A 21,911-nucleotide genomic window follows, 5' to 3' on the forward strand; every position below is an offset into this window, starting at 1 on the left:
TACTGTTAATGTGAGGGTATTCATTTCTTCAAAACTTACTAGGGAATGACTTACACATAGGTTGGAGATACACAACATGACCTATATCGCTGGAAAGCTGACATTTCCCTGATTCCGAATCTATATTCAGTTTTTGCAGTGGCCCTCCCAGTTTTGAGAAATTCGGCTCCAAAGTTAGGGTAAATTTTAGTGCTCAAACTCAAGTTCTCAACCCGCGTGTTGCCCTAACAGGTAAATCCATTCGGAGGATAGTTAAATCAGCGGTTGAATGGCCGAGGGGGTTACAGGTGTGGTGGTAGGTGGACGCTCTGTGGATCGACTCCTTGCCTTTTTTTCTTGCCTTTTTACTTTTTTGTAATCCTTGTTTTTGGGTCCCATGGTCATTACAATGTGTCAGAATTCGGTTTTTGAAGCTTTTCGAGTCTATATTGACTTCCTGCGACGTTTTAAGACAAAAACATTTTTTCAAGAAATTCAACTTTTCTGCGATCAAGCGAGAAGGCAGTCGGAATTTTTTTTGAAAATGTTTTGTTAAAAGTTAGAAAAACAATAGAAAATGCGTTTTGATATTAGATTCCATCATGTTTACATGATAGAGATCTTCACTACGACTTTAAATAACTTCGGATCCCCGCATCAGAAGCAGAGTAACTGCTTCAAAAGTATATACCAGAGTAACAAGACAAGTAAACTTTGGAAAAAATAATTTTTATACCTTGCTATAACATTTTCTATTGTTTTTCTAACTTTTAACAAAAATTTTTCAAAAAAAAATTCCGACTGCCTTCTCGCCATGGACTTGATCGCAGAAAAGTTGAATTTCTTGAAAAAATGTTTTTATCTTAAAACGTCGCAGGAAGTCAATATAGACTCGAAAAGCTTCAAAAACCGAATTCTGACACATTGTAATGACCATGGGACCCAAAAACAAGGATTACAAAAAAGTAAAAAGGCAAGAAAAAAAGGCAAGGAGTCGATCCACAGAGCGTCCACCTACCACCACACCTGTAACCCCCTCGACCATTCAACCGCTGATTTAACTATCCTCCGAATGGATTTACCTGTTAGGGCAACACGCGGGTTGAGAACTTGAGTTTGAGCACTAAAATTTACCCTAACTTTGGAGCCGAATTTCTCAAAACTGGGAGGGCCACTGCAAAAACTAAATATAGATTCGGAATCAGGGAAATGTCAGCTTTCCAACGATATAGGTCATGTTGTGTATCTCCAACCTATGTGTAAGTCATTCCCTAGTTAGTTAAACTTCAAGTGAAAACTAATGATATAATGAAACTAGAAAATTACAGATGAGAACATAGCTACACTAAAATAAATGTCAGTCAATCATACGTATAAAAATAGTGTTTCATATAATTTGGAAATTGAATTAAATTCTATAACACAATAACTGCTTGTAAAAAACAAAGTACGAGAACATTAGAAACATTTTAATAGACCATTGATTTGCCTACATACAGATTTTCTTTGTATACAAGAAAGCAGCTCTTGGTGGGTTATTGTAGTAGGTTTCAATTCTCTCAGTCTCAATGAAACCATGTTTTTGGTAGAACTCCTGGGCAATTGTATTTCCGACCTAAAAAGACATTAATTTCAATAGTAACAATCAGAACTGAGTCTTACTTGAACATGTAGTTGAATATCCTTCTTCACTGTTGTCGCATAGTTAACTGCATGTTGTAGAAGTGCTGAGCCAACTCCATGTCTGAAAGCAACCGCTCAGACCAATTCTTTGCAACTTAAAACTCACCTTCTGTATTCCGGTAAAATTCCAATCAACGATATGTACAACATGCCATTCATAAATCGACAGACAATAAAACCAACTGGTTTGTCATTCTTGCATGCGATTCTCCCGAAGTTCCCCATAGTATGAGCGTCTTCGAAGTTCGCGGTGGTGAACATTCCCGGAAACAGCGTTTGCATGAGCATCTTGAGTTTCTAAAACATTGAATTAATATTTGTTTGTACGTCTTTTGTACTCTGCAACAAATAGAAGACACATCCTTTGTAGTATTCACTTGAACTTTACCATTTCATCATTATATAACTGACCTGAACATTTTCCTTTGTGACTTCACAAAGTGTGATGGGATTGCTCTGTGCACTTGTTCCGGGTTGCTCTCCGTCTCCGTCAACTACCATCATTCCTCCTGATGTACTGATATACTTTACAAGATGATGGGCTCCTCGCGGTTCTCGGAAATAAAATTCGTTAACAAACTCTGTCTCGATAAACCCGTTTCTCTGATAGAACCGCTTGGCACTTCTGTTGTCTACCTACAATAATAAACAAGAGAATTTTCAAATTAGAGTTTTTGAAACCTACACGAACGTGCAATGTTATGTTCTTCTTTATGATTTCACCTAACTTGATAACATAATTCAAGAGAACTGAACCGATTCCACACCTGAAATAAACAGGTTTGTCAATTCGGTTGTTGATATCCGAAATAGTTACTGATATCAATGGTTTTACCTCACCTTCGAAATTGTGGCAAAGTTCCTATCACAAAAATATACAGATTGTCTTTTTCGTCAATTTTGCAGATTACGGCACCAACTGGCACCCCTGTACAGTAGGCAATTCTCCCATAGTCTCCCAGCAAGTGAGCTTTGTCATAAGGCTTCGCACTGTACATCCGTGGGAAAATAGTGTCGATCAGCCACTTGAGTGTCTGAAAAACAAACATTTCTCAAAATGATAAAAATTTGACACCTTTGGAACCTAATCCCGAATCATATTAAAAACAACTAACCCAGACATTGTTTTTGTTGATTTTACCGAGAACTACAGGGGATTCTCGTAAAATCATTCGACATGTTTCTACAATTCCATCAATAATCTCATTGACTGATGGCACTCCCTCAACTGAACTCTGAGGCATCTGATAATAAACTTCTGCTCCATTTGTATCGTAATCCAGTTGTTCATTAATTGACTCAGCGTATCGTCGAGGACGTCTCTTCACTTTTTCCGCAACTCGTTTACTCATTTTGAAACCGAAGAATTCGACGTTTGGGAATGATGGTTTATACTCGTTCCTCTTTCGTTTTTCGTTTATTGCGGTGGCTGAAATCAGAATATTATTAAAGATACAAGAATTGGAACAACACAAAACAAATATAATACTGACAAAAATGGAGAAAATCGAGCTGTGCGTTGTGAAGAGAGAAAAAATGTTAAGAGAGAAAATAACAATTTTAGCACTGCCATGGCTAGGACCTATTAAATATGTAAATTACAAGAATTGGGCGGAAAAATTACAACACTTTCACCACTGGTGAACGTTTCATTTGTCTTTTGTCTTTTATACAAAAAGTTTAACAAAGTTAACGGTTCCTTCTTTTTCTCTTCTCTCACCGAAAATGCGTCAAAATGTTGTTGACGCGTATTCCGACAGCGCAAACCAATCAGCGCACGCGTGTATGTGTATGTCCGCGTGTGCGCGTGTGCGTTCGCGTTCGCGGATCGATTTTTCCACTCTTCTCACTCTTTCTACGTATCTCACTGTCCCGTTTTGCCTTTCTCGTTTACAAACTCATCTTTATTTTGGTGAAATATTAGCAAGAGTTATTGTTTTCTTTTTAGTCCAGTTTTTTTTATAGTTTGAGCAGTTTACTATATTTTTAGCTCGTTGTCAATGTGATAAGTGATATAGTTGGTTTACCTCATCAACTCATTCTTTTTATCGGTTGATTTTCGTTTCTCTGTTCCCTCCTCTTTTCTTCTGTTCTCTCCTTACTCAATAAACAGTGAGTAGAGAGTGGGGGAAGCGAGGAGACACAGACATTGTGAGAGAGTGCGCGTCAAATATTTGCGGACCACTCTCCTCACCATTGTTTTTTTGTTTTTCGGTTTTTTCTTGTATTTATCTCCTTCTCTTTTATTTAAACTTTCTTGTTCTGTAAAAGTCGTTATATCCCAATTTTCAGATGAAGCGCACTGATAACACCTCATCTGCACCCAACCCCGATCCATCCGCAGACAAGTCTCCTTCGATGGAGGACGACGAAACTACATCAGGTGAGTCGATGTTTACAGGTATAGAATGTTGCGATCATTTCAATGAATAACTGCAATAATTCCTTAGTAAAATAATTCGTCTAAAACTTGTGTTTGAATCAAAACAGTTTGGGTTTTCACTGCTCGACACCAATAACATTTTCTCTCTGAAGAATAGACACAAACTTCGAAGGAAACAAAATATAGGAGTCATAATACATTTTCTGTTTTGACATTCTGCTATTTTTCGAGGTGAGAATATGAAAAACTTTATCATCGAGAAATCGTAATTGTTCTTATTCTTACTTGAAAGACGTAGTCAAAAAGGGAAAGAAAACACGTTTTGGCTAGAAAAAGAGTGCTACTACAGTTTCTATACTAACATCTTTTAGCACAGCGATTGTACAGAACATCAGTTTGAGAAACAATCCACTACTATACTATAGAAATGTTGCAGTCCCCAACCTCGTACGAAATCATCAAAAATCGTTTTGTTTTCTCGGCTCTCATAAACCGATATTCTTTCCACGTATGACCTCGGGGTCTGAGGTTCACTAGGCCCATGCTATTTCACTGTACAATAGTTGTCCAACTCAAACCGTTAGAACGGATAAGGTTTCATTGCTGAAATGAGGAAACTGTTATTTCGAAACTTCATGGCGATATAATCTCTCATTCTTTAACACATATTGATGCTAAATTTTCAGGTAGTCAACAGAAGCCGGAACCGGATGTCGAGGTGGTGCCAAAAGACACAAATTGTGATTCTTTCCAAGAGACAAAAACACTAAAGCTAATCAAGCCGCTAAAAACTTTAGCTGAGCGCGCTGCATTTATTGAGGAGCGCAATCGAATGCGTCGTTACCATGGCCCTGCAGCTCGTACCAACTACAGTGTCAAGAGAGAGAAATATGACCTCAGGACTCTGAGAACAATGCCAAGTAGCAGTGCAAGATATCAGCAGCAACGTGCATCTGCTATCATGGACGCTCCCCCCTCGCCAGATGAGAGTGAAGACGAATTTGATGAAGAAGAGGAAATGAAGGAAGAAGAAGAAGATTTGAAGTTGGGAAAGGAAGTAGTGACAATTGATGACAGTATGGAGGACGAGGAAGTGTCGAACGGCGGTGAGAAGCAGATACTTGTATTCGAAGATGGAGAAACACTCTACAAAAAATATGTTCCAACACTGCGTAAACTATTGGACAAATATTTTGTTGATCAAGAGACAGCCGAAATTTACGATGCAATGATGCGTAAAGCAATGCAACTCAACTTGTGCGATAACTGGCAGCCAATTCAGAAGGTAAGTAATAAAAGTTTCAGTTTTAAAGAATGAATAATTTAATATGTCGTTTAATCATGAGAAAATTACAAAATCTCAAAACGTGTTTTGCAGTTGATCGACATGTTTGAAGTCAGCAAAGCGGAGAAAGCAAAAATTCAAGAGAAACTCAAGGCCTTGTCAATCCGCAAATATATCCGTGACGGTGAACTGTCTTCAACGTTCGTGGAGTGCCTACTGGACTCCATTTACTGCTCGGGACCAGACATGAGTGATGCATTTGTTCTTTGTGCCGATGTTTTCACTGAATTGTATTGTAAGGGACAACATCAGGAAGCTGTACTTACTGACTCTGGAAACATCCCTGCCAGCTCTTCTTCATCATCAGTTGCCGTTAAGGAGAATTTGGATAACCAAGAAATGGCTACATCCGCATCCGAAAAACTCACCAACAACAGCAAGATTGTCTATGAGTCATCGTTCACTGACGACTTGAAACTGCTAAAGAAAGGCTGCGTGTCAATCCCTGAATTGATTTCCGGAAAAGTTATATTCTCACAAGATGTTTCGGTTCAAGATCTTCAGGCTATGACCAAAAAGTACAAAGAATTATCTGCATCTGATTTTGATGACATCTTTAAGAAGGTTAGTTAAGATCAAGAGAGGAAATGTATTGAAGATAAACTTTTTAGAACTTCCTCAACAAGCTCGACAATATCGATCAAGTCATCCAAGAAGTCAAGGATATTTTGGAAGGAAGAACATCACTTTCTGAAGATAATACGTCCGTGGCGAAGGCGATCCTTCAATGCACCTTCTGCATTGGAGCAAAACCTACCGACCAGTTCATCTTTTGCGAAGATCTATTCAGTGCTGCTAAGATTAGCGACATTTTTTATTGTTCCGCGGTAAAAATGGAAATGACCCTGAATGCAACAACTCCTGTGGACTCAAAGAAAACGGAGGACGTGTCCAAAAAGCGTCAGCACTCCTCAAAAGCGTCTGTACCCTCGTCGAAGGATAACGCTTCAGATGACACTCCACCGTCCAAGAAGTAGGGAAAGATCCCCAATGCTCTCAACTATATTTAACAGCATCCACTTTTTTTTATTATCAATCAATTCTGTTGGCACGTTTTACCCGTTTTTAATAAAATTTCTTGTGCCTACTTTGCTCTTAATACACTGCCCGACATAAATATAGAGCCACTTGTGATTATCGACTATCTCCCAAAAATGATGATACTTCAAGAAGTTTTCAGAATGGAAAAAATATACATTCGTGAACTCCAAAATGTTACATGCAAAACATTTTAACTCTGCCTCTTTGTTTTTAAAAAAATCGGAAAAATGTGAAAAATGGCTTCAATCTATCCGACATACAGTAGCGAGCATAAGTGAGCACCCCTTCATACTTTTATGTGTAACTAAGTTGAATCGTGTCCGTTTTGCATAAACTTTATTTTGAAAGAAATCCAAAATATTCAGCAATAAGAAAATATGTTTTTTGAATAATTTCGGTCACTGATTTTTTCGATAATCGATTTTTCCTGATCTTGATTTAAAAATTCGAAAAAAAACTTTTTATTTTTCTCTTGGAGATATTGAGTTTTTGATTTAAAAATGTTGGAAAACACTCAAATAAAGAAAAAATTATGTTGAACTGGCTTCTCAACTCCTGAGTATCGTGCTAGAGCTCCAGAAGTCAAAAGTAGTGCCCTCGGGGAAATAATCATAACTCATCAAAAAATGCTCCAAATTTTTTGAAACATGTACCAAAATACGTGTCTTGAGTTTTTCTACAAACCAACATCAAAAAGTTACAATTTTAGAAAAAATAATTTTTCAAATTTTTTTTCTCTTAAAAATTATTTTATTCCCATTTTTTCCCATTTTCCGTTATTTTTTGGCTATAACACGAACAAGGAATACATAGATGTGTTTTGTTATTCGTGACAAAGCACTTTGCTTACAGTTTTTGAAAGATATGTACGTTTTATAGCCAAAAAATAACGGAAATTGGGAAAAATGGGAATTTTTAAGAGAAAAAAAATTTGAAAAATTATTTTTTTTTAAATTGTAACTTTTTGATGTTGGTTTGTAGAAAAACTCAAGACACGTATTTTGGTACATGTTTCAAAAAATTTGGAGCATTTTTTGATGAGTTATGATTTTTTCCCCGAGGGCACTACTTTTGACTTCTGGAGCTCTAGCACGATACTCAGGAGTTGAGAAGCCAGTTCAACATAATTTTTTCTTTATTTGAGTGTTTTCCAACATTTTTAAATCAAAAACTCAATATCTCCAAGAGAAAAATAAAAAGTTTTTTTTCGAATTTTTAAATCAAGATCAGGAAAAATCGATTATCGAAAAAATCAGTGACGGAAATTTTTCAAAAAACATATTTTCTTATTGCTGAATACTTTGGATTTCTTTCAAAATAAAGTTTATGCAAAACGGACACGATTCAACTTAGTTACACATAAAAGTATGAAGGGGTGCTCACTTATGCTCGCTACTGTAAGTATAGAGCCACTCACAAAAAGTGTCAAAAATGAGAAAATCACAAGCTAAAAACATTAAATTCGGAATCTTCGTCGAAAGTTAAGTTGGTTAGAGATATTTCTCCAACATTTTCAGTTTAAAAATTTTGAGAAAAATGAGAATTTCGGCAAATTTTCAAGCCTCTCCATTTTTCGTTTGTTTTGTTCAAATAAGTTCTATCTAGCCTCTGATTTTTGTCTAAATTAAGTGTGTAACTCATGAATTAAGGTTTAGTATAGTTTTTGTAAACATTTGAATCCTTTTGAACAACTTAGGTTGCCTCAAATCAGAAAAATAGGAAATTTTTTGAAATTTTGCATGCATTTACATCGAAATTTCTGGTATTTTCCATTTTAACTAATTTTTTTTGTATGTCAGACACTGAACTGGTCTTGTTGTTTTGTTTATCAACATTTATCCTGGATGAGCTCCACTGTAAATCAGCAAAAAAAGTAGCAACATGAATTTTTAGACCAGAAAAGTTGAAGCAAAAGCATCAGATTATTCAAACTGTGTTCAATGAGTAATTATGACAATAAATCTGCATATATCAGTGCTGTTATCATAGATTTGTTGCATTAAAAAAATTTAATGAAGGCGCGGCACTTTTTACCAGTGCTAAAAATATACCTCTGTACGATACAGGCGAAACTGTTCACAATCTGAAGTTTCTGAAAATTTACTTGGAGTCTACGCATGTTTTTAATCCAGATACTATCACAAGTTCAGTCGATATCAGAAAATTTTCTCCTTTGTATAAACCACCATGTTTCCAGTTTCCTGTGATGTAAGAATTGCTGACATTTTATGACATACTCTATTTCATTTTTACAGAGAATGCTTTGGCGCCCAGGAAACACTCCAAAAACACGACTTGACTATGAATACCTATGTTGTGAGAGAAACTGACCAAATTATTTCATCAATTAGTATTTCGGAGGATCGTTTTGATTTCTGTGTTTGGGAGCTGACTGAAAAACAAACGGCTAGGATGGGGGGTACATTGATAAAACCTCATCTTGATATATTCCACCTCGAAATCAACTTCATCGGTATTCTTTCCTATATGCATATCTAAGTTGTCAATTTTTCGGTTTCAGGATCACTTTCATTTGTTAAAATTCCATTCATAATTTGTACATTCTCCACTCTTTCATGTTTTCTTCAAGTCGGTAAAATAAAACATCGACACCGTATAAATTATTTTATCCTGGATTTACTCTTCTTTTTCGATAACATATATGTTTAATTGTTCGGAATATAATTTGTAACTTAATCTATGAACACTCAAAAAATTTCAAAAAATTCAGGTCCAATGAGGTGAGGATTAAATTATATGGAGTACTGTAGTTTGTTGTAAAAGTTTCATATATTTTTAATGTTGAACTGTAGTTCCTGGATCAGATATAATCTCCGCCAAAAAATTCGAAAATGCACCTTTTTTTGTTGTCGTCTCTGTTTACATTAATTTATTTGTTTTTGCTTGAGATAATTTTATTTGAAAACCTAGAAAAATTATAAATCTGATAGAATTTAAAACTATATAAAGAGTATCGTGAAGCTGGAACAATGGTGAATTAATCATTTAAAAGTTAACTGGAATAAAATCAAATACTGAGAGCATGTGGCGAGTAAGGAACGGGTCTTAAATATGTATCTGGGAACATGGATTCAAGAGTTTAAAGAAGAAATATGGGAAGACCTGGTGTAAAATATAAAGAAGATTTTTAAAAAAGATTGAAAACAGAAAAATAATATGTTAAAAATGTGAGATTCAAAAAAGGGAAAGAAAAGGATTTCTTAAAATAATATGGAATAAGATTGCAAGGGAATAATGTTGAAAATAACAATTTTAATTAGTATCGTGTATCGAAAAACTATAGCTAGGCATACTAAGAGACACTGACCGGGTTCTCCTGGTTTTTTGGTGATACTTCAAAGGAAAAATGGGGAGAACATATAAAATAACGAGGAGAATAATTATCATTAAATTTTACATAAGAAAAGAGAAAGAAAATATAGAAAAAAGTGAAGAGAAGGTGGACAAATTAGGAGAACGCCATTTTTGGAAACGCGAACGGATATGGACTGTCGACGACGAGAGATTGTGCGCAGTGTTGAGAAAAAGCGAGACGCAGATACTGGAAGATACGAACGGGCGGCGGAAAGTTATGACGAGAGGAGATGACGAGAGGAGATGACGAGAGGAGATGACTTAATGTTTTGATCTCTTTGCCTTCGGCTCGCTGGTAGACTCATCATCTTCGTCTTTCGCCATTCTCTTTTTCTGATCCTCCAACCATTTAGTTGCCAACACGCATGATGAAAACATAGCATGCTGGACATCGCGAAACTCTAAGTGGATCTGATAACAAAAAAGAAGAAATTCCTCGCGATTGCCAGTCGAGCTGGTCATCATAACTTCTTGCGACCAATCAATTGGAGCATTGGGAGGCAATGCACTTTGAAGTTCAATAAAAAAGTTATCCTTCTTGTGGCTCTTTAAATACGGTTTCAAAAGTTCTAGAAATTTCCTTTTCCTGGCATCACCGGTAGGCACTTTTGCCATTCGTGCCATTTCCCATTCCACCCAATTCATCTTTACCGGCCAACAACCTTCCGGGAAGAATGGGAGATCCGTCACATCCGCCAATTTGTTTCCGAACTTCTCCTCGAACGTCTTGAAATCTCCTATCAAACCGTTTTGAACACCAAGGTCCAAAGCACCACCGTAAAATCGCTCGAGTTTCCCTTGGCTCAAGTAGAATTGGTCGGAGGGATGGATGGGTAGTCCAAAATCGTCTCCCTGAACGGGCGCATTTGCAAAGATATGTCCTCTCGTAAATCCAATCGTACTTAAATACCAATAATACGACGCAATTATGGTCCGGTGGATCTCTCCTTTTCGCGACGCTGGTTGCACGAATGGCACTGAGTCCAAAAACTCTAAAATTGCCACATTCTCTTTAATATCCTTTCCATGTCTCTCGTATTCTTGTGTAAACATCGTAAAAAATATGGTGTCCACTCCATCCATCTCCTGGAAAGCGCAAATCATTCGATTTACACTTTGAAACTCCTCGCCATACTTTTCTTCGAATTCCGTGGAAAATGTGGCAGGAGCATGGTCACTGGTAGTATACGATTGTCTCACACAGTGAAGAACGCGGATATAGATGTGATTTCTTTTGTCATCGCCTTCTTTTCCGTTTCTCCACACATGCTCGTTCAGAACGCGCTCCATTTCTCTGGCCATTTTCGTCGGAATCAGTTTTCGTAGGAGTTGGAAATCAAATGGTCGGCAAGTACCACAAGCACGGCATATGAATTTTGAAAGATCATCTCCAAGAAACAAAGCACATGCAATGTGAAAGTAGTTTTCACATGTTGGGCAGCGGTACAGTTCTTCCATGTCCGTTGTTTCATTTGTCCACGGCTGGTAGAGGGCTTTTTGTCGAGCGGAAATTCCATTGTAGCACTTTTCGCATAAATTCTTCTGAACATCATCTTCAGTGCGGAAGAAATACTTGGTGTTCGGCTTGATCCGGCAACTCTTCTTTTTTTCACTATCGCATTTCAAGTTGGGGCTGTTCCATCTCGCTCTTCCTCCATTACAGCAATGGCACACAATTATTTTAGGAATTTCCTGAAAAACAACAACGTATTGAACGTATTCAACACAATTTTTGAGGTTTCATGATTCGGATATATTTCAAACATACATACTGGTCAAAAAAAAGCAGACTTTGACCATTTTCTGTTTAAATTGTCTAACTTTGAGAGTGTGCCGTGGTAGTTTTGTTTGTCACATTCAGTAGATTTTTGACCATTCGAGTTATCAAAAATCGTTCAGATCAAAAGTAAAACTTTATTTTTGTAGTTGACAACTTTTTTGAACGGGTACTCCCTAGAGAGTTATAGTCATTTTAAGACGACTGCTCGAAAATCGCACTATGCACTGAATTTGGTAGTTTTGAGGAGAAGTTTCTTGTCGATACGTAACTTACTAGGAAGTGCCGGTACAAAAAAGTTTTTAACTACAAAAATGGAGCTCTACTTTTAATCTGAATGATTTATTGAAAACCTACTTTGTGTGATAATCAGAATCACCATGACACACTCTCAAAGTTGGACAATTTCAACAGGAAACGTCTAATGTTTATATTTTTTAACTCATACTGTGTGTGAGGTTAGAATCAATATAAATTTGATGGAAATTTCACGCCGATTTTTCAAACGTAAAAAAAAAGATAACACCGAACCCACGTTGAATGTGCAATGAAAACTGAACGTACCTCTGGGGCCTTGGCGGCTGATTCATGAGTTGCAGTAGATGTCGATGGGCCTTCCATGCTATCATTCACAGTCTCGGAAGAATTTTCTGCGATGGTTGGTTTCAATGGGAATCTCTGTATTTTTATCTGAGGCAATCGTTCACTATTATGGTCTTTGATGGGAGTTCCTTTCTGAGTCGATGCATTTTGCTCGATGGGCTCTTGTTCGGGAGTGGCATCATTATCATTCTCGTCGTTCGATGGGATAGTATCATCAGAGTGATCCACCGGTTCAGTATTCTGAGTTTTCATCCATTCATCATAAGGTGTATGTGGAACCTGGAAAAGTTAAAAATGAAGTTTTTAAAGTGAAAAAAAAAGAATAATATCAATATCAGACTATGTGCTCCGCTTTCAGTAGATTCCCTAGGTTTTCTCATAGCTGTTTTTAATATCTATCACGTGTTGCTCTACGCCAAGTGCGACCACATGGCCGAGTCGTTAACACTCAAAACCACCTCCAGAGAACGCGAATTCGATTTTTCGCCTTGACCGTTTTTCTCATCAATTTCACAAAATCGCTTGCGTTTTATATTTGAAAATGATTATCAAAAAGCTAATTTTTACGTTTCTAAAAAACCTTCTGAAGATCAGTTCTAGAAACATACCTGGATAGAAGAACATTGTTGTTCTGTCGAATGTGGTTCACTGATTTCCTCCAAACACTCCATTTCTACTTCCACTGCTTCAAGTTCTTCGATTGGTTGCTCTTCTACCTCATTTGAATAACGTGGAGTTCCTGAGATTTCCGAAACATGTTCATCGTCTTGCTCTTGATGGTCAATGTGTTTGGCAGTGAAATCCAAACGGGCATCATCAGTATTGTTGGAGTCCTGTAAAAAATGACTATTGAAAATTTTGCAAAAAATGTACTTCCAATAGTCACAGTGCTCCCAACGACATAGTTTAAAAACCAGGAAAATAGCAATAGAGATCAAAGTTCGTGCTACACTCACAAAAACAATATAAAAAAATATTTCCTCTTAATGAGAACCCGAAAAATCTATTTAGATAAAAACAACACTAACCTCGTGAGAAGAAACTCCAGTGTTGACAAGCTTCCCACTATTTTCACCATTTGCTTGGCTTGATGGTGATTCTGATCCTTCACTTTTCTCGGCGACAGAGGCGGCTAGACAAGTAGAAACGGTTGCATCATCAGCACGGTTTAGTGACTGCTGAAAAATTAATTGCAGTCAATGAAAGAAATCCAAGGCTTAAAAAATCATACCTGTTGGAGCATACTTTCCATTAATTTCACAATAATATCCTGATGAAGTTTATTTAATTTTTCAAAGTTTTCTGGGATGTTTGCAGCGACCTGGAAACAATATAGTTCAGTGTTTGATATTTTGAAGCAAATCAATTGATTCATTCAAATACTACATGTTTTTTTAATTTGGTTTTGAAGAAATCGTTCTATCTAAAGATAGATTCTCAGAAAAGATGAGCATTTGGCTTTTTTTTAATTTTCAACTTACTTTTGCTCTGCATTCATCTTTCTCCATTTCAATAGCTGCTTTACGAACAGCGGTTCCATCCAGAGGGCCGAGTTCATCCGCAAGTTTGAACAAATCCTTCGATTCAAACACGCCCTAAATTTATATTTTTGATTAGCAAAAAAGCAACCGAGTAGGATGATAAATTTTAAGAAAGTAGCTCAATGTTTAAAAGTAAAATTTTCAAGTTTTCCTAGCAAATCATCGAAAACAACAAGAATTCTTACATGATTAGACTCCAGAAAAGTTGAAATTGTGCTTCTGGTATTTTCAATGGTCGCCTCAAACTGCTCTCTTATTTCGGCGTTCGACATTTCACCTTGATCGGGCTGGGTAGAGCTCATGTTGGAGAATATGTTCTGAAACGAAATTGCGTATGTATATGTTTTTGGAATTATTTGGTAGTGTTTTGGGTGAATTGACATTGAGAAAGGAATGGAGGAAAGAATTAAGAATAAAGGTGAGAAATGAGGAGTGAATTGAGAGTTCATTCGAAAATTGATTTTAGCGGTGTTCAGGAACTTGAGATGATTGGAATTGACTTATTTGAGAGGTGGACAAAACAAAATTGAATTGAAAAACTTAGAAAGTTCAAAACGGTTGGACAAATTAACAAAGCAAAACTGAGGTTATGCAAATGAGCAAGCCTTTGATTTGTGTTGAAATTATTCTTTCTGGACATTTTTCCAATTATAGGACACGAAAAAACCTTTAGAACGAAAGCAATTTCAATTTTGATTGGATAAATCAGATGACAAGAAAAATGAGAATGAAGACGATGTGTAGTACGTTACAGGTCGAGTAGTTGGAGCTAGAGGACAGATGTCCCTTTAAATGTGACGATAGAATGATTCAAAGAACAAAAGAAATAGTGAATGTGGAAATGCAACCATAGAACAAACGTAAAGAAAAAATCTCTACCGACAGAGTGAATTGGTTTGAATTATCAATAAATATAATTTGAAGACTTGTATATCATATTTTGGAAATCAGGTCTCTTTTTTTGTTCAGTGGTATTTTTTTCTTTTTTCACGAATTCTAGAACTGAAGAAGTATGAGAAAATATTGTTGTCTTTGCTTGAGCTTGCAAGTAATAACATATATTTCTATACTGGACACGAAAGAAATTCGAAGTTTAACGGAACTTAAGCGAAAAGATGGGAAATTTGGAAAACTACACCAATTAAATTTTATTATTCTAGTCTATACGTCTGATTTTTAAAACTTGTTCCTCTAGTTTCCTAACGGTTAAAACATATTAGGTATTGTAGAAAATAAAGGAAAAAAGAGAATAGATTGGTAAGGATAAAGGAGATCCAGACGTGAATGAGAATGGACAGAATGATGAGGAGGAAAGGACGCCTCAGATTGACCAAACGATGAGTCATATGACAGGTTTATTGGGACTATAAAATACATTAAAGAGCAATGGTAGTGAATGTGCAGATGTAAAAATGGACAAAACCATATTAGTTTGATGTGACGACAAAATGCATCACAGAAAAAGCGAATATTACATTTGTTGTGTGAGTGCAAATGTGAAAATGTGAAGAACACTAACGAATTCGAAAACCAAAAAATCAAAATTATAACGACATAAAATGTTGCCGATCAAATCTGTCAAAAAGACTGTGAGTCAATTTTATATTGTTGGAGTTCCCAGTCATGGAAAATTTTGATTCTTCAAGAGTAGAGGACTAAAAAGTTGGTCGATGTTCGACAAATCAGAAAACACTTTGAAAATAAACAAGATGACACGAAACATGAGAATGTGGACAATGTTGAGTAAGAAAAGTACGTTTCAGGTCGAGTAGTTGTTCAGCTAATTAACAGGTGCACCTTTTAGATGTGGAAAACTGTGATTGTGCAAATACGGTCTTCCTTCTACACACGGCCTACCCGCTAGCCGTCTTGGAGAACACAATAAGGATAACTGTGGAGGAGAGGATGACGTGGATTATATGGGCGGGACTGGCCTAGTCCGCCTAGTCATCCATGAGGTGGAGAGACTTTCTCTCCAGACCAACGATCCGTCAATAACAGAAGGTGACATGGCTCTATTTGGAAAGTCTTGCTGCCTGGGAAGAATCCTCATCTGAAGACCAGTTTTCCATCGTTATCTTATCTTAACGGGTCTGTCTAGCTGCAATCCAAAAGATTTTTAGTTTGGTAGGATTCTCTCACAGTTTTGATTTGTATGCCTCTGGTCTTTTCCAAACTCCCTCTCAGCCGGACTCCAAAGCGCCGATCTCTTTTCTAAACCCGGTTTTGCATCATAATCTTCCGATGCTCCAACTCCAACCCATTTTTAGTTGCTTTTTCCAGTTCTCACATCCTCGACCGACCCAGTATGCATTTTTCAAGGAGGTCCCAACCCTGGCACACCATTTCTTCCTCTTCCATTAATTTAATCTATTAAATTACGCCCCTGTCACCTACACGCATCCCTATAAGACTGTGGAAAGGTTGCCTAGGTCTACCGTCAGCAAATAGAGAGTAAAGCAGACCCCCCCCCCCCCCCCGTAATCCACGTCATCTTTATAGCAGTCTACGAGTACGACGCTCTACCATTCTGCGTAACCCTAAGCAGTACATCTCTTCCCAACCCCGTCCTTCACAGTCATTCGCATTGTGGGTCAACGGAACGGTTGGCAGATTTGCGTGGCCTAGAGGCTTCTGAGTTACACTAAAACTCCTCTTACCTACTCCTAAACAGTCATCCCAAAAAAAGTGGTCAACTACAAAAATGAGGATCTTGACTCGGTCTACAGTACCCTGCAAAAATTGATGTTAGCGGCGAAGACGGGATCCTCAAAGTTTGACTGTAAAAATCAATCAATTATTTAAGATGTATGCATTTTTTCAACAGAAAAACAAAAATTTTGGCTCAAAAATAAGCCAAAAAAATGAATTTCAAATGAAAACTGGTCAGAAAAGTGACAAAAATCGCAAAAAATACATTTTTCAACAAAAAATGACCCAAAATATCTGTTTTCTTCCCGGCTCCGTCGTCTTATATTAATTTTCCAATATTCTTATCATTACCGGAGCCACTTTGACATATAATATCGACGGAATTTCTGATTGAATTGTGAAATGACACCAGATGACAATCATGAGTGGGACCCCAATGGAGAGTTGTCATCGCCTTTGGCAAAAATTGCGTGGTGGTCAGGAAAGAGAAAAAAAAAATTAAAAACCAACAATTCTACTCATCGAAAACCCAGAGAAGGTGATTTTATTAACTTGGTTAAAATAGATTTTGATTAGAACATAACCCGCCAGTGCCGAACTCTCAATCTTTCACTGGGTAACAGCGATGAACCTCGCGAAAACGCGCTCCGTTGATACGAGAGCCGCGTCGCCTCAAACGAAATAAGCCGCGACGCGGCGGACGGCGCTGGGCGCTATGAGAAATCTGCTTTTTCCACTGAAAACATAATAGTAAAGTGTCTGTTTTGAAAAAAAAGTCAAAATCAACTAGAATTACATTTTCCTGTTTCAGAAAACACAATTTTTTCTATAGACTCTAAAAAAATGCGACAAAGACAGAACATTTAATGAAAATTTCAGACAAGGAAAACTAAGAGAATACTTACAACTGGTTACGTTTACAACGAATAACTTTCGAACAACATCAACTTTTTATTAAAAAAGCAAAAAACGAAGAAAAATTAGAAGATAGAATAATTTATACTGAATTTTGAAGAAGCGTTGTTGAAGTGAAGTTGCGCCGAAGGTTTACAATTTCAGTAGAAAAAAAAGGCGTAGAAGAAGAAATCTGAAAGTTTTATTCATGAAACTACGGAAAAACTGACTAAACGAAAGTTATACGTGGAAAAAATAACCTGAAATGTTCACCTTGACTTGTACGCTGATTTCGTAAATTTTTCGCTACATTAGTTGACTGAGTTTAGATTTTTTAGGTTCTGTAATAATAAAAAGATAGTAAAGCAATTTTTTACTAAAGTTTCTTCAGGAAGCCTTGTAGAATTCAGTCCATTTGGTTAATCACAGATGATATCATTGAGCTTTCATGCTTTAGCGACGAGTTCTTCGTACTTTTCGAGAACATTTTTTACAGACTGAAAAACACGAAAAATATCAATTTATTTTTCATTCTGAACAGAAATTCAAAATAATTGAACGAACTTTTGTCAAGAAGAACTCACAATCAAACAAGACATGAATTTTCTTTTATGTTCCTCAAACATGGTAGTTGTAGCAGATATTCCTGTAATAAACGTCTGTCACCTTGGCAACGTTTTCCTTGACAGCTTAAATGCTAGGACCTTTAAAGAAAAGAACTAATGAATACATAGAACAAATTAACTTAGAAAAAATCATGTTGAATGTATGTATACCAAGGTAGGGCAAATACATTCTTGCCGCAGAGAACAATAAAAAATTGGAAATATCCATAAAACAGCGCACCAGTTAGAGACTGTGTTTTCATGGTCTGCTCTGCAACGTGTCAGTGACCGATGTGTGTCATTATACCACTGGGTTATATGTTTCCGAAAAATGAAAGATATGGAGAACAAAAATGATAGTTGTTTAATTCAGTCCTAGAGAACTATAATCATTTTTGCAGATATTTGTATTTGAAAGTCGTCTACTAAAAGAAAAGTAGTACATTGGCACGCGGAAATGAACTTGTATCTAGATAACAGTAACAGTTTTAAGAACAAGTTCATTTGTCAAGATATAGATGGTCATTTGCAGAGCTGTGCGGAAGTAAAATTTTTCAAAAAAGGAAGTCGGAAGAAGGAAGAAGGAACGAAAATTTGGGCAGAAGTCGGAAGTAATTTTTTCAAAACGGATGTCAAAATTTGTCTGCCTGTTTAGGAACATTTTTAATTGTATTTTTCATTGCAACCGGGTAATAAAAAACAAAGAAATTAGTATTTCAAATTTCAAATATATTACGAAAAAAACGTTGGAAGTAAAATTTCAAAAAAGGAAAACGGAAGAAGGAAGAAGAAACGAAAATTTTCAAAAAGGAAGAAGGAAAAAGAAAGAAGGAATAAAATTTCAAAAAAGGAAGAAGGAAAAAGGAAGAAGGAAGTGAAAAAATGCCCGGGAGAAGGAAGAAGGAATTCCGCACAGCTCTGGTCATTTGTTATATTAGACGAAGCCAATAACATTATTCCTGGCAGCAGTTGGGCCTTCCACAAATAGATATATTCCTCCTTAACTCTGAAAAGTGTTGGTAGGTTGTGAGAAAAAGATTTGCAGGTTGAACTGGACTAAAAGAAATCTCCAGTTTTTTAAGTGAACCGCCGATTTTTTGATAATTTTGTTATTGAAAAATGTCCAGAAAAGTTTACGCTCAATATATCTCGTGTTGGGTATCTTCAGAATCGACTTAACAACTTACAATCAGTTTACATCAAAATTCCAAAGACTGAACAATAATTATATTTCTTTACTTTATATTTTTCATTCGTGTCGTTACATGTTTATGTATATGACATGATCAGCCACGCACTCTGTTTGCATAAAAATAGAGAGGAGAGAAGCGAGACGGTGCAATGAAACCGGCCGTCCCTCATGTTTCATTCACCCTTCAGTTTTCCTCCAAACGCGTAACGGAATCGCATCCCCCTTTCCTTCTATTTTTTTGAAATTCTAATTATTGGTCATTTTTCGGTTGTTCGATGCATCGATAAGGTGAGATTAATTTCTTTTTAATTTTCAAAAATATTAAAAGTATGTGAAGTATGCGCAAAACTCTGTCACAGAGTTACTTTATAATTCTCTTTGTTTCTTTTCTAGTTATATTTTTTAGTCATGATCACATGGAAACAAAGTCGTCTTTAAATGTCTTAAATAATTAAGGAATTGGGCAAGAAATTAGATGTATTATGAAGTTATTTTAGAACTCGCTGAAAAAATCGCTCAGATTTTCAAAAACACTTGACATCACTGAATCACAAATTGATTTTTTTTTTCAATTTTTGCCCGTTTTATATGTTTAAACTTAGTAAATGTGTTTTCCGGTTATTTTAACGAGAAACCAATGAGCCATACAAATAGTTTCGTTTCGAGACCAAAGTAGGCATTAAGTCGACAGCTATTGTTAGAGCTGGCATATACATGACTCAGACAACCGATTCCGTTGTTAACTCTTTTTTTCTTGTTTGAAGCGAATGCATTTTTTTTCCCAAATATTGGAGATACTTTTTCTGACACTTTAGTTTTAAGTGTGAGCCATTGGAAAGTTTATAACTTTGGAAATGTATTTGAAAAATCTGGCTTAGGATATATGTTTGAATTATTCTAGTTCTAATCATTTTGGTCATCATTAGATGTTTACTATTCACGTTTTTAATAAATCTATTCCTTTACAGTGATGAAATCGATCCCTTCTATTTTCTGACTTCGGATCCAATTCACAAACAGGAACCAGTCAAGATGGTCAACAAAAAAAAGTAAAATCTAAAACTTCAACTCCCAGTTTTGACATCTAACCACTTTTCAGTTGTGCCAAGTATCCATGAGCCACATCCGTGCCAATCAACAATGCAATCACAACGACAACCGTACAACAGCTTCTAACCAAGTCGTCCTAATGAGGTGCCGAATATGATTGTCACGGAAATGATGAAAGCCGGGTCTTCAGAGCTGATTAAATATTGCTGGTACTGGTACATAACTTCCTAAATCAAATCCTATTATCCATAAAACATTTTTGAACATTTTTGTATTATGAACGCATCGAGTTCAGGTTTCCGCATAGATAATTCTCCTATACTAGAAATAAAAAATAACCGTAAAGAAATATTTCGGAACCACTGCTTCCAAATGTACACTATAGGTATTGAACTAGATCAGTGCCCAGAAAGACGGAGTGTAAGTATAAAAGCGATGTTTTTTGTGTTTTACCTGATGTAACATAAACGTATTCTTCCTACTAATAGAATAGTTCTGTGTGTGTGTCTGTCGAGTGCAGTCCGTCCCATGTAACTCCAACTCCTGACCCTAATTAACTCATAATATTTCAAACAATTTTAAAGAGAAGGCATGCGTGGAGGACCGCGAATGCAGTCTGTCCCATATTCCTCCAACTCCTGAACCTAATGAACTCAAAATAAATTTGTGTCACTAGATATCAAAAACTAGAGACACTCGCAGTTATGGAAAAAAAGTAGAAAAATGAGTTACGTCTAATTAGATTTGTCAATTTCTGAATCATGTCTTCTATATGTTTTGAATTGAAAACTAACCTGAGCGAGGCGCTTCTGAGAAATGTGAATAATTCAAAAGAAACAACCATGCAATGAACACTTGAATGAAATGAGAACAAAATAGAGATGACTGGTGCAAAAGTGAAAGAATTTCGAAAGACCTCCTAGTAGGTCGAGGTAACAAGGCTATGACTGAATACTAGTCTACTAACAGTTGCGCACAAAGGAAAAGTCTTGATGTTTGCGCCCGGAAAGATTTTCCAAGAAGATACGGTTAAGAATGACCGAGACAATCGAAAGAGAAAAAGAGACAATGAGACAAAAAGTTGGCATGTTCATATTGGATTAAGACAACTATTGTTTGTTTAAAATTTCGCTGTAGGATTTAATGATAGGGAATAAGGGTGTTTGAAAGATTATGACAGTAAATTAAAATATGGATTAGCTTTGACATCTGAATTTTCTTTTAAAAGCGTTAAGCGTGGGAGTTTGATTATTTTTGGTTGAATTTTTATGTGCAAGGAACGCTCTAACTACCTGTGTACACGATACACCTGCCGACCGTTCTACCGTTCTGAAGAGTCCAGTCAAGAAACGACGAGTCGTCTACTTTTCTCAACGCTCTTAACTGTTGAAATCGGTATCGACTCCAGAAGACGTCAAAGTTGATACTTTTGGAAAAAGAAAATTTCCAACCAATCTAGATAATATAGAAATTGATCCACTACGGAGGGAGTAATGATTGGCAACAAATAAACGGACAGACGGAATCTGTTGAAAATTGTTAGTAAAGAAAAATATATTCACGGCCCTTCATAAAGTCAATTTTCCCTTCTTCTCATATCTTCATTCATCACAATATTATAGGATAATTTGACGACGAAATCCAACTACACACACATACACATACGCATACACAACTGATGTCCTACTCCTCCCTCATCTCTGAATGAATATTCTCACGTCATATGGAGGTCACACATCTACAATATCGATTCGAAACTACTTAGACAAGGTCTAACTGATCGATTTGTGA

The 21,911-nt window shown here is 36.4% G+C and overlaps 2 protein-coding genes across 2 annotated transcripts; both read right to left on the reverse strand.

Moving 5' to 3' along the window:
• Positions 1 to 1,468: 1,468 nt before the first annotated feature.
• On the reverse strand, positions 1,469 to 3,014 carry GCK72_022944 (uncharacterized protein; the record flags this gene model as incomplete). The annotated part of the gene is made up of 7 exons (XM_053735144.1): positions 1,469 to 1,594; positions 1,642 to 1,723; positions 1,769 to 1,959; positions 2,074 to 2,298; positions 2,348 to 2,429; positions 2,503 to 2,696; positions 2,778 to 3,014. The coding sequence occupies 7 exons, from the start codon at positions 3,012 to 3,014 to the stop codon at positions 1,469 to 1,471; spliced, it is 1,137 nt and encodes a 378-aa protein (XP_053578710.1).
• A 7,053-nt stretch (positions 3,015 to 10,067) lies between these two features.
• On the reverse strand, positions 10,068 to 14,029 carry GCK72_022945 (uncharacterized protein; the record flags this gene model as incomplete). The annotated part of the gene is made up of 7 exons (XM_003102932.2): positions 10,068 to 11,498; positions 12,148 to 12,465; positions 12,795 to 13,019; positions 13,215 to 13,364; positions 13,418 to 13,507; positions 13,668 to 13,781; positions 13,913 to 14,029. 7 exons carry the CDS (start codon positions 14,027 to 14,029, stop codon positions 10,068 to 10,070), a joined length of 2,445 nt encoding a protein of 814 aa, XP_003102980.2.
• Between the last annotated feature and the right edge of the window lie 7,882 nt (positions 14,030 to 21,911).

The sequence above is a fragment of the Caenorhabditis remanei genome, chromosome X (genome assembly GCF_010183535.1).
Source record: "Caenorhabditis remanei strain PX506 chromosome X, whole genome shotgun sequence".
Classification (NCBI taxonomy): domain Eukaryota; kingdom Metazoa; phylum Nematoda; class Chromadorea; order Rhabditida; family Rhabditidae; genus Caenorhabditis; species Caenorhabditis remanei.